This window comes from Lytechinus variegatus, chromosome 5 (genome assembly GCF_018143015.1).
Source record: "Lytechinus variegatus isolate NC3 chromosome 5, Lvar_3.0, whole genome shotgun sequence".
Classification (NCBI taxonomy): Eukaryota; Metazoa; Echinodermata; class Echinoidea; order Temnopleuroida; family Toxopneustidae; genus Lytechinus; species Lytechinus variegatus.
The window spans coordinates 2,516,315-2,529,667 of NC_054744.1; the positions used below are offsets into that span (position 1 = coordinate 2,516,315).

Genomic DNA, 13,353 nt, shown 5'->3' on the forward strand with positions numbered 1-13,353 from the left:
TAACGTTGGGGAAGAACAATAGATGCAGATGAATGGGAAGGGATACATGGCTTCGTTGAGAGAAAGCATACCTCAGTAAATGATTTTTACTCTCTAGAAGCCTCCTGGCTAACCTTGATCATGTGACACCAATCATTAAAGTTTTGCAAGGGAAGATCAGTGAAGAAGACACCTGTCCAGCAATGTCTCAAGCCATGTCAGAGATAGGGAAAGAGTTCAATTTGCACCCCCAATCAGAAATAACAAGATTGTTGAGACTTCCAGTTAGTTCACCTTAGATTTTTTGGAAAGAGTTCCATATGCACCCCCCACCAAAAATAACAAAAGATTGCAGAGACTTCTGGCTCGTTCACTTAAGATTTTTCTATCATTTGTTTACTGTTGCTTACCTTAGTTGGGACTCGAACTCACCTCATTTTGTTTGCAGTCAAGACCTTTCCCGCTATGCTAGCGAGAAGCGCTGTACCGGAAGGGATATTTTTACGATTATCAGCCGATAGTTCGACTAGTCTTGACTCACAGACCCTTTACTGACTAAATAAACCAATGTCTATGGACAATTACACGCACTAGATCCTGCTCGAAATTTGACGGAATAAAGCCATATTTTGGTATGTATTTCCACTTCCCCCTTATATACATTATGTTCTATATTAGGGCCGCTAGATATATTATTCTGAACCTTCTCCATGTTTCTATTTTCAATTTTAGTGGGGGGTGCATTAGACCAAAAGCTTCGGTCTCTGTTATGTTGGTTGTTCAGCTGAACTCCGTTGGCTTCACTCACCAAATACAGAGACCGAATTTCTCGAGCAATCTGTACAGGGGACTCAATGGCCATATGTTTATGTACTTAAGATCGGATAAAACGGGAAAGTGAATTTGCGCGACAGCCGAGGTAAATCACTGTTTTTGTTCCTTTTAACTCGATTTTTCTCTGTTTTTTGGCAATTAATGCCAAGAGGGAATATGAATTTGCATTTTGGTAGCATTTATTTTCAAAAATTTTATTCATTAAGAACAAAAATTGAAGAGCCCCGACGGGGGGATTTTGCATGGCAAGTCCCCTAATGGTGGCTGCATGCTAGCAAGCCGTCTGTGTACGAGGAGAAATAAAAAAAAAATGTTAAAAACTCCTCGAAACAGACGGCTGCCAGCTGTCTAGGGGTGCATATGCTGTTGTTGGTGCATATGGAACTCTTACCAGAGAGGGAAGAAATCACCTCCTTTATCTGCTTGCTTAGCTAGGCAGGACAACAAGAATTTCAAAATGTGTTTGTTGTCCCCAAGAATGATATCAAAAAATTTCTTAATATCTAATTTATCATGTGAAACCACTTAAAACTTACGTAAAATTCACTTAAACTGTAAAAAAGAGAATTTCATAGCACCAACATGGGTCGAAAAAGTCTATAGACATCGCGGGTCCTGTGTTATGCACTGTCCTTACTATCGATAGTTTAAACGATCACGATGTGCTCGCTAAATGCGCGCGCCCGTCGGCGTCTGCTAGCCGTCCTCTGCTGTGACTCTCAAATAGCCCCGCATGTGCAATTTTTTGTCAGATCGTCCCATATGCTGTTTTTCATGTTAGTACATACATGCGTGCGCGTTTTTTGCAGACGCAGATCATGTACACATCTCCGTCGTCTGCTACGGCTCTCTATATCAGTCCCAACTTGTGAAATGTGTTTTCATGGTGTATTTTCATTTGGTCCACATGCAGTTTGCCCACTTGTCATTTAGTCTAATGCCAAATGGGCTAAACCCATTTGGTCTAATTAATTGCCATTTGGTCTACACTTGGTCTAATTCTCATTTAGCGAAATGTCCAGTTGGTCTAATTTCAGCATAACCTACATAATTATATATTTTTTTACTTTGTCAAATACTGGTACATAAAATTGGCTTTATATCATGCAGTTCCACATTGTAAATATGTATATTCACTTGGTTCACATGCAATTTGCCCAATTCTCATTTAGTCTAATGCCGAATGGGCTAAACCCATTTGGTCTACACTTGGTCTAATTCTCATTTTGTCAATGTCCAGTTGGTCAAATTTCAGCACAACCTAGGCTACTTAATTATATTTTTTAAACTTATATACATATATTTTAGTCTTTATACCAAATGGGCTTGACCCATTTGGTTTAAAAGAAAATTCTAATTGCCATTTGGTCTACACTTTGTCTAATTTACATTTGGTCTACACTACACTTGATCTAATTTTGAGTCCAGTCCAGGGTCTAATTTCAACATGACCTACATCATTATGATTTTATACTTTGTGAAATATATTTTTTTCTTTATATAATTTCATTTCACCTTATAGTTTTAGCATTGGTTTCCAAATAAATAATACTTGAACAGTGGCATAATCATGATAATGGAGCCAAAAGTTTTGAAAGGTGTATCGGGTAAATTTATAAAGTTGTAAGCAGAAGCAAACAACAAAAAAATGTTGAAGCGGGGGGGTGTTAATTAATTTCCTTTTATTTTCCAATGCCAGATCAATCTTTGTTTTTGCTTGCTAAATTTTTAAAAAATGATATGTTCTGTTCTCTCTACAATTTTTACTAATGATCCTTTTTTTACTTATCATTTTTTTCAGACACATTCGCACCCGAACCGACTCTACAAGGGAAGAGAAGGAATTATTGAACCTCTTGAGAATATACAGGTCAAGGGCTGTAATAGTATACAGGGGCACTTCCTGGGAGTTTAATTTCATTTTAATTATGTGTTTTCAGGATTTTTTTTTTAGGATATCTAATAGTACTATTGACATTGCGGTGAAAATTATTGCCCCTGCTGATAAAGTTTTTCAGCTGTGCATGCCCCTCCTTAATTTCATTGAATAAGGTGTGGCACTGCCCTCTATGATTCATTTTGAATTTTAATGGGCTCCAAAATGCAGTAATTTATAAATGATAGCATAATCTTATTTTGATAAAGCATTTTACCTAATGGGGGGGGGTGAATTTGACAACTAAACCAGCCCCCCCCCCATGTCAAGGATTAAATTTTTTTTTAAAAAACAAAGCATATATAAAATAGATATATTTATTGCATATCAAAATGTTATTTTTTCTTGATGTTTTCTCAATAACTCTAAGCTGTTATTGATGAATTCTTTCTTGAAACAAAAATAAGCAATTTATCCAAACATGTCAGTTTCATTTTGTAGACATATGCATTGAATTTACCAATTCAGAATATCAGGTATGCAATCTTTCATAAATGTTGATTTTTATCACTGGTGGATCTGGGGGAGGGCACATCTGGCTCAACCCCCCCCCCTTTGAGAGCTACAGTCAAGATGTAATGAAAATATGCAATTTTCATCAAAGAATGCCCCCCCCCCCCCCGTAAGGCCCTTTTTTTGCTTGACAAATTTTCATCCTGAAAATGTGCCTCCCCCCCAGGATAAATCCTGGATCCACCACCCCTGGTTTTGATTAAGTTTACATGTATTTTCATTTTGAAAAAAAAAAAGATTTCCTAGAGATTTATAAACAGCATGATTTACACTGAGCATTTCATACACTTTGTGCAGAAGAAATATCTTGAGAAATTTGGTTATTAAATTATGGAAGATATCTTTTGGAAATGAAATTACTTTATTCATTATTGCACTTATTTCTTACATTGTATTGTCATTTTGCTTGATAGAAATTCATTATTTTTTATGACCATAACAGTGTTATAAATTCATATTTGCTAAATTGTAATAATCATTTTGATGTTCCTTCATCTTCATGAAAGTATGAATTCTAGTCATCTGCTTCAAAGTCTGCCCAATGCAATGGTTACAAAGGGCCTAAGCATCCCTAGTCATTTTTCAATAATTAGTTAAGTCAGTAGTCAAGTAAGGGGTCAGACGGTTTGGCTGTATTATATTTGTTTAATTATCTTACTAGTGTCAATTTACTTAACTTTTTCTGCTTGTGATTGAACCACCAAATTGCCAGATAGTACCATTTTGTTGGGCAGACATTAATATTGACTAGAGGACTTACTTTCCAAACCAACCTGAAGATAATATGATACTTCATGTATTACAGGGGTATATTGCCTCCATTCCATTGTTGGGATGTATGCTATGGGCTGGGTAATATCATCTAACTTGTCCTGGAATAATCATTCTCTATAACAAGTTCACAGACAAACGGAGATTCCACTTCAGCAACTCTCAGTTGAACATCATCATTTAAAATCTTTTGACCCCCCCCAAAAAAAAAGATAGTGACCAAATATCTTCGGGGGGGGGGGGACACAGGAAACAAAATTGAAAATTGACAAGCCAAAAAAAATTAAAAAATAAGGTTATCAACAAAAAATTGAGGGGGGGGGGGAATCGTCCCCTCCCCACCTCAAATTTAGGGGGATACGTCCCCCCCCCCCCCACTTCCGCCGCCTATGATTCCTGGTGCTTGGAGATCTGCGAAAGGCATGCTATAACATCCACTTAAGTTCCATTTCCTTTCATGTTTTTTCCTCTTCTTAGTGAGCATCTCCAAGTGTTCATATTTTTTCAGTGTCCTTTTTTAGATTTATCAAACTCAGTTTTATTACCTGATAAAATTCTATCCCAAGAATTGAACACTTTGATCAAATTTGGTTACTTCAACTTAATGTAACTGACAATATATAACTGAAAATATATAATAAAAGGCAAAATAATAATTATGAGAAAAATAATAAAGAAAAACAGTTACTCAAAACCATACACTAATGTACTCTCCTCAAAAATCAGTTCTCACTTTTAGGTATTGATCATTCATTCAGTCGATAAAATAATAAAAACAGAGACAGGAGGTCCTCCTCAAAATAAACACAAACACAGTGTCTCACATACACACTACACATTAAGAGTAAAATCAGTTTGTATCTTTCGTGGGATTTGTTTTTATGTAAATCTGGATTCTTCTTGTTAGTAGGGCCTTAGGTCACTCTGACTTGAACTTAAAACTTCCAATCTCAAGAAGGCAAGATATATCTCAGTAGATAGTCATTATCAAGATGTTTAGGAGTTCAATCTGGTGGTGAGGTTTATTCATGATGGCATCTGATATTCTGGCAGAAAGAATGAGAAATAAAAAATTGCATAAATACAATTATTTATTTTCTCAATGCAAATTAAATTAAACGAGTCATTGAAGATAGTGTGTATTTTTTAGAGGGGGGGGGGGTGATGGCATGACAAGTTTTTAGTCCAAATTATTTTTATCTTCATTTTTTTCCACTTTGTATTACCATTTATTCAAAAATTGCAATAAACATATTAATAAATGAGTTTTAATCTAGTTGGCAAAAGAAAAACCAGTGGCGGCGGCAGTGCAAAGAAAAGGCCAGTAAAAGGCAGTAAAGCACTGTGTCTGAGTGACTGACACCACGGCACTGACAGTGAGGTGAATGTTCATTTTCCAGTGCATGCACATTATTGCCCCATCATATTCACTCGTTTTCAGAAAATATTTAGTTATTCCTCATATGACCATGATTATCTCCTTCATGTCATTACTCTGGTGTTTATTCATGATTTTAAATTCAGGAAATCATTTAGCAAACAAAGAAAACAAAGCATTTCTTGACTGTGATTCCGTGTGATTCAAGTTCAATTTCATTTCTGTGTATCACACGTACGCACGTACGTGACGTAATCTTGATCTCTAATTGTGATGTTAATTAATCATCCCGTGCGCGCGATTAAAATGGCTCGAAATTCGACCAAATTCAAGGGCAGCTCAGCTTGTAAACCTCACTGAGAAGGGCTTCCACAGCCCTTGCGATTCCCCGCGCTGCAATTTAACTGCAAGACACAGAAAGGAAATCAATTCAAGTTTCACAATCAACGGAAAATCCAGAACCCTTCGAGACCCATTTTGCAAGAAATACAACTAAATAAGGTAAGAATTGAGAGCAACTCAAGACATTTTTGACTTACCGACACTTTCATGGTTATTTTTGGAAGATTTCATGGAATTTGGGGCACGAAAATGACTTCGGTAGCTCGCGAAAGTCCTATGCATTACGATGACATATTTTTCATCGCACGGGAGGACAATCACAAAGAGAAAATATCATATTCATCCGCGCTGACAGAGGCTTAATTTTGACGATATCGCATCGCTATGCGATTGCACTGATTGACAAGCGGACGAAACTTACGTACAAATTTTGAGCACTTCCGCAACAGCGCCATCTAGTGACTACGGCCGTGCCTAGCTTAGCCTTTACCTTTTTTTCAACTTGAAGTTATTTACCGGTACTTTATTCTTTAAACTTTTTTTATTTTTTTAAATTTTCTTTCCTTCTCTTTTGTTTATGGAATATGGAAAATAACCGAGACAAAAATTGATAAGTAAAATAAAAAAAATTATGGAGTTAAGATTCATTGAAGTAATAGAAACTCTCGTTTTATTTCATATTAAGTAAAAAAAAAAGTCACGGCGCGTCACCATCGCATCGCGACCCACTGTACTGACCCACTGACAGTGACAACTGGGTCCACGATCTTGAGCTTAGCACCGCCGGCAAAGTCGGGGAAGTGCTCCTTGAGTATATGCCTTCTTTACTCAGCTTATTCGACGGCCATGGGCGATGCCGCAAGCGTGATTCCTAGGTTTATACTCACCATGTTGCACTGCATCTTTAGCTTGGGCCTTCAACATTCTGGTCAGCTTATGATTAGCATTTGAGATCCATTAATAACAAATGAAAAGAATTTTTGTCTTGGCAATACAGCACATTCATTCTCGCGCAGTATAGAAAAATGAAATATGAGTACGGTGTCCTAGAGATTAAAAATAGTGGCAGAAAAATTTGTTTCTTCTATCATTGTCACTCGAGTCGAGGTTGTAAACTATCATTTCTCACGACATCATTGGCGTAAATATGGGGGCCTGCCCCCTTCCTCCGATCGACTGGCGAAAAAAAAACATGGGGAGGAGATCGGAAGAGATAAAGAGGGAAAGAAAGAGAATCGTAGTTGGAAAGAGGATTTTTTTTCTTCAGAATTTGATGAAACATAATTTGCTTATTAAGGCCTATGTGTTCACTGCAAGCATTGACTATTCAATGCGATACACTATCTCAGTCTAAGAGGATTATATAGATCTAGCGCTTAAAACATTTCCTTTTCAACTCAATTTAAATTTTTTTCCTCCTCCTCGCTCTCCGAGTTTTCATTCTTTGATTAAGTGATAAGGCCTACTAAAATGCTTAAAAAGTCATTTTTAGGTCTGAATATAATTATGAAAAACAAATACATCATGCTCGCTTTTGTTTCATGATGAGATAAGTATACGCCTTCATAAGTTCATAAAAACAGTCCATAAAATGTCAATTTTCAGATCGGGCATCGCGCTCATTATTTTTGCAAGATGCTCTTTCAAAGTGTCCCCTTTTCTGTTCTGAATAATAATAATAATAGTACATTTCTTAAATACGCATAACACCTACAGGTCTCTATGCGCGAGTGACTAAATCAAACATTCTGAAAGAGGTGGGTTTTTAATTGAACTTTGAATTTCTCAAGCTGGGTAATATTTCTTAATGTCGATGGAAGAGAATTCCATTGTGCTGGTGCAGCTTTCTGGAAAGCCCGATCCCCATATGATTTGGTCTTGACAGTAATTTCAGAGAGAAGATTTTGTGAGCCAGAACGGAGATTACGCTTGGGTTTATGAATCTGGACAAGTTCTTGAAGATAAGCAGGGGCAATACCATGAATACATTTGAATGTTAATATGAGAAGTTTATATTTGATCCTTGATCGAATGTACTAACTTTTCTGTTGTTTTCCTATCAAGATATTTTCTCATTTTCCCAATTTTGTGAATATCCAGCTACTGTTTGACTAGGACACGGAGGTTGCTTTTATCGCAATATCGAGTAATAAATTTGGAAGTGTGTGTTTGTGTGTATTTGAGTTTTGTCAGACGTGTATCAATCAGGTATGATTATTTACGTCTGGGACCGACCTTTAACGTCACCATCCGAAAGACGTGATCAGGGCTCGAACCTCTGCATCAATTTGTAACTTCCCCCACAGCTTGGATTACAGGCGCACGCCACAACGCCCAGTTGGAAGTATTTGCCCTTTATCTATAATACTGTCATGAAGCATATCAATATTCTCGTTAATATATCCCCTTTCGTGCCGAATGCTGATATTGCATTAGTTGTTGTTTATAAAATAGAAAGATATCAATGCACATCGATGCACATGCAAATTTTTGACCAAAAACATGAAAATGTTGGCATAAATTCTCTTTTTTTCAAAATAATATTAATCGGACTGTCCAGATAACGATTGCAATCGATTTCTACTATCTAAATGATTATAAACCTCTTCCATTATTATACCTCTGTCACTACCTCTGCCATTATTACCTTTAATTGCCATTTTTACCTGGCACTAATCAAGATGCGCATCTAGGCCCTAAGTAAATAATTAATACGAGCGCGAAGCGCAAGCTGAAATTTGTAATATACTGACCTGAAAACAGAAAAGGGGGCCTGTTTGGAGTGGTTCATGAGTAACATGATTTATTTCTCAAAAACCAAATAATGAGAGCGCGAAGCGCGGGCTGATTTTTTATATAAATATATATGACCTGCAAACTTGCCTCTTTCTAAGCACGTGTTTGTACCATGCAATGATCAGGATGTTATACCTACCTAAACGTAGGCAAAGGGACCTCGTCAGGAGGATACATACATGTATCTCACAAGCTAAATTGTGCGAGCGCGAAGCACAAGCTGAAATTTGTTTATTTTCTGACCTGAAAGCTTGACATTCCAAGCACTTTTTGTACCATTACATTGATCAGCTCGGAAAAGGTATATCTAATTTAGCTTGATGCAAGCTCGAAGCGCAAGCTGATTTTTTTTTTTTATATATCTCGATCTGGAAAAAAAGTCTAACAAGATATATCTCCAGTAAACAATTATTTCAAACATGTCAAATGAGAGGTGCGAGCTTTTTATTTTTATTTTTTTAGGTTTATATACTTAAAAACGGGACATTCTACCCACTTTTTATAATCATGACTAGCCAGGATGAGTGTCTTGATTTAATTAGTGATGCAAGCGCAAAGCGCAAGCTGAAGCATAAATGTTGACATTTTATTACCAAAATCCAAGTTTGTGATAAATTTTGACATAGGCCTAATATTGAAAAATTACATCATATTTCACCCTTATCCCTTTTTTTTCTTGGTCGTGATTTTTTTTTTTTTGGGGGGGGGTAAGAGCCCCCAATCTGTACGCCAGTGTTTAATATGGAACTTGTGAGACGTTGTATTGTGGTTTTGACTCTCGCCTTGTACTCAGAGGGTCGATCGTGTGTTCGAATCCCACAACGGCCTATTGCGTTCTTTGACAATTAAAGCATTAGATCCACACTTTGCTCTGAGACTTTGCCACTCTCATTGCTCTCCCTGGTATAGGCCCTACCAATGGGTATACCCGGTGCTATGAAGGTGAAGTTAATTGTCCAGTATAGAGGAATATAATGTACATATAGGAGTATACATATTTTGTGTGTGAATTATTGGAATTAAAACTTGGTGGAAATTGAAAGACTAAAACAAACACGGAGATGAATACAAAAAGAATGGCATGATCGAACGAGGGAAAGGTTAAAGAAATTAAGGAAAAATAAAGAAAACCGAAAAAATATATACAGAACAAATGAAATAAACTGAAGGGGAAAAGTGACAGAAAGAAACTGCATGAGAGCCGTGGAAAATAGACCAAAAGAGATATTAGATGGATGCAGGGAACGCAGGTGTTGTGGGGAGAAAGGGAAGAGAAGACACAGATCAATGTATTGATTTTGTCAATAGTTCAATTTCAATTTGTTTTATTTCATTTTCAACAGAACAAAGTAAAGTGGTCGAAAATAATTACAATGGCATTTTCAAATGAAACTTATGACATAGGTATAGGCCTCCAAATTGTCATGTAGACCTACGTTTTACCTCAACATTTTATCCCTCGTAACTTTGGCTATGTCAGGAATGGTTAGTATTTACCCTTACTTGTCTTACTTAGTAAAAAAAAATGGTCTCCTCGAGCGGTTATCATCATTTTTTGTCCTTTTGCAATATTTATTAAAAGTGCTCGATGAACAGGCATAGTCATAAAAAGATTACAAGCATCGTTGATTTAAATTAAAGTAATAATTGTAATGTTACACAGCTACGGATGCAGAGGGGATATCAGGGGATTAGGGGTGGGGCTTCAGGTATCATTACGTAAAAGGCAAAAAATGTCAGGGGAACAGAGAATCCCCACCCCTCAGCAGGTAAAAAAATGTGTAACGTCGGCAGGGACCTGGGAACGATTTTTTCAGTGGGGGTGCTGAAATCTCTCCTCAACAATGGGGGGGGGGGACACAATTGAGTTTTCCAAAATTACACACACACCCTCACACACACACACACACACACACACACACACACACACACACACACATATATATATATATATATATATATATATATAGATTGACTAGGTTGAATACTATATATATGTATATGACAATAACAGTTATTTCTTATCTTTCTTCTTATAAAAGAACATAGATATATAATAAGAGAACTCGAGTGCGAAGCGCGAGCTTTTTTTGGGGGGATTAGGTATTTTGTCCTGAAAATTGAACATTTTGAGCAATGTTTGTGGTCCTGAACAAGATGCGTTTGTAACAAATAATAACTGCGAACGTGATCAGCGCGAGCAGATATTTTTCATATACGCTCTGGCCTGATCGAAAGGGACGTGTTACAAGGACTGTTTGCAGTTACCCATTAAGAGGATACATATATCAACAATGAAATAATGCGAGCGCGAAGCGCGAGCTGAAAATTTTGACATTCCGACCTAAATACTGGACATTTTAAACACTTTTTGTAATCATGATCAGGATAGATATATAACTATACATTTGATGCGATTGCGAAGCACAAGCGGGAACAAAATTGAGATTTCAGACCAAAAAACCCCGAGACATTCTAAGCACTTTTCTAATTATGAAGAGGATAGGTATATGACTATACAACTGATGCGAGCGCGAAGCGCGAGCAGAAATAAAAATGAGATTTCAGACCTATAAAAGGGACATCTTAAGCACGTTTCTAATCATGAACAGGATAGGTATAGAACTATACAATTGGTGCGAAGCGCGAGCGGAAACAAAATTGAGATTTCAGACCAAAAAAGAGACATTCTAAGCACTTTCCTAATCATTAAGAGGATAGGAATATAACTATACAATTGATGCGAGCGTGAAGCGCGAGCGGAAACAAAATTGAGATTTTAGACCAAAAAAAATCTAAGCACTTTTCTAATCATGAAGAGGATAGGTAAGTAACTATAAAATTGATGCGAGCGCGAGCGGAAACAAAATTGAGATTTCAGATAAAAAACAAGACATTCTAAGCACTTTTCTAATCATGAAGAGGATAGGTATATAACTATACAATTGATGCGAGCGCGAAGCGCGAGCGGAAATAAAATGAGATTTCAAAACTAAAAACAGGACATCTTAAACACTTTTCTAATCATGAACAGAATAGGTATATAACTATATACAATTGATGAATTGATAAGAATAAAGATTTTATCAAAATCCGACAAGGAAATCAAAGTTATTGTATTTTAAAGATTAGCATTATTCTGGTGAAACAGTTTTAAGCATGTCTTCATTAATATCCAATGAGCAAACTGATGATGTCATATCCCCACTTGTTCTTCTGTATTTCATTATATAGAATTAGGTTTATTCAATATTTTCCCTTCAAGAACCAAAAAACAGTTGAATTGACAACTGATTTAGTCAATTAGATATTCTTTGCTGCAACTTCATTATAAGGGAGACATATCATTCAGACTGGTTTAAAAAAAATGAAATAATGTTGATTCCATGTAATAACACAAGAAACAGGATAGTGGGAATGTGACATCTTCAAACCTGGTTTGAAATCCCAGAGGGGACAGGGGGACACAATATCAAATGTCCCCCTCCTATTTTGGGTCTTTCATTATGGAGAAAAATACATCACTTCACAATCGAAATAATACCTGTATTTTTGACTAAATGACCTTACATTTCGGGTGAAAACCTTTTTTTTTGGGGGGGGGGGGGCTTGTCAAATTTTGTTAGGGTTAAAATGACCTAACATTTAGGGTGATAACCTTTTGTGTTTTTTTGCTTGTCAAATTCTCCGGGCCCTGGCCCCCCTACATTTGGGGACAGATTTCCGCCCATGTCAACCCACCTTTTAAATATTCATGATGACATGCATATCACCATTTTCATAAAATATTGCTGAAATTTAGAATAAAAAAAAAATAACTGAACTATTTGTTATCAGATTTGCATAAAATTTATTTATTTTGATAAAATGTATTTCATATAAATATTTTTCAGCCTGGAGTACCCCCAAAAGCTGCGTATATGAATAAACATGCGTGCGCGTGTTTAGAGATAGACCTAGTATCTGGGCATTCTAAATCAACAATGCAAGCGCGAAGCGCGAGCAGAAAATATTTGATATTCCGATCTGAAAAGGGTGAATCTAAACACAATTTTAAGTACTGTGTCGGAAAATTCTGAAGGGGGGGGGGTCTACAAAACGTCGTTCATTTTCATTACATAATCATTTATCATACCTACCACTAGCTTTCCAGGAGGTGCTGCCTATGGAAAATGACATGCAGCACCCCCAAATTTGGGGGGTGCTTCACCCCCAGCCCCCCCCCCTGCAACCCCGCTTCCCAGTACCATGGGGCCAGGGTGAAAAAGACTGTGAAATTTGATTTCTATTGTCTGACTTGTAATTGTTTATACAAAACACGGGCGTTCGGGCGCGCAAACACTTAATTCGACATAAAACCGGGAAGTTTTAAGTCCAGCCACACCCATGTGACTCTCCCTGCTATCGAGTAGTGTGTAAACCTTTGGTGTAAACTGTATCGGGGTGCCGAGCTTGATTGAGTCGCGTTATAGGCATGATAGGAGCGATGTTATTGGAATATGTGAAAGACTATGTAAATGATTTGCGATTTTTGGATGTGATAATTATGTACATTATAACATATTAAAAAATATACAGGGGAACCTGATTTCGTGGGGGTGCTGCCTATGGAAAATAATACACGCAGCACCCCCAAGAAAATTTCTGGGGGTGCTTCAGCACCCCCAGCACCCCCGCTTCCCAGGTCCCTGAACGTCGGAGCTACAGTTGGGTGCTTAGAAGAATGCACTCTCATTTTATTTGACATCATGACATGTATATCCTCTTCGAGAACTTTTACATTTTAAACGGTCCTGGGCCCCGT

At 37.0% G+C, this 13,353-nt stretch overlaps 1 protein-coding gene across 2 annotated transcripts in view; it reads right to left on the reverse strand.

Annotated features, from left to right (window-relative positions):
* Positions 1 to 6,744, reverse strand: part of LOC121415056 (anoctamin-8-like) — a 39,695-nt gene extending 32,951 nt beyond the window's left edge. For both annotated transcript variants that reach the window (XM_041608134.1, XM_041608133.1), the window contains exon 1: positions 6,641 to 6,744. In XM_041608134.1, coding sequence (XP_041464068.1) covers positions 6,641 to 6,677 — 37 coding nt within the window. In that variant the 5' untranslated portion in view covers positions 6,678 to 6,744. The remainder of the gene's footprint in view (positions 1 to 6,640) is intronic.
* Positions 6,745 to 13,353: the final 6,609 nt, after the last annotated feature.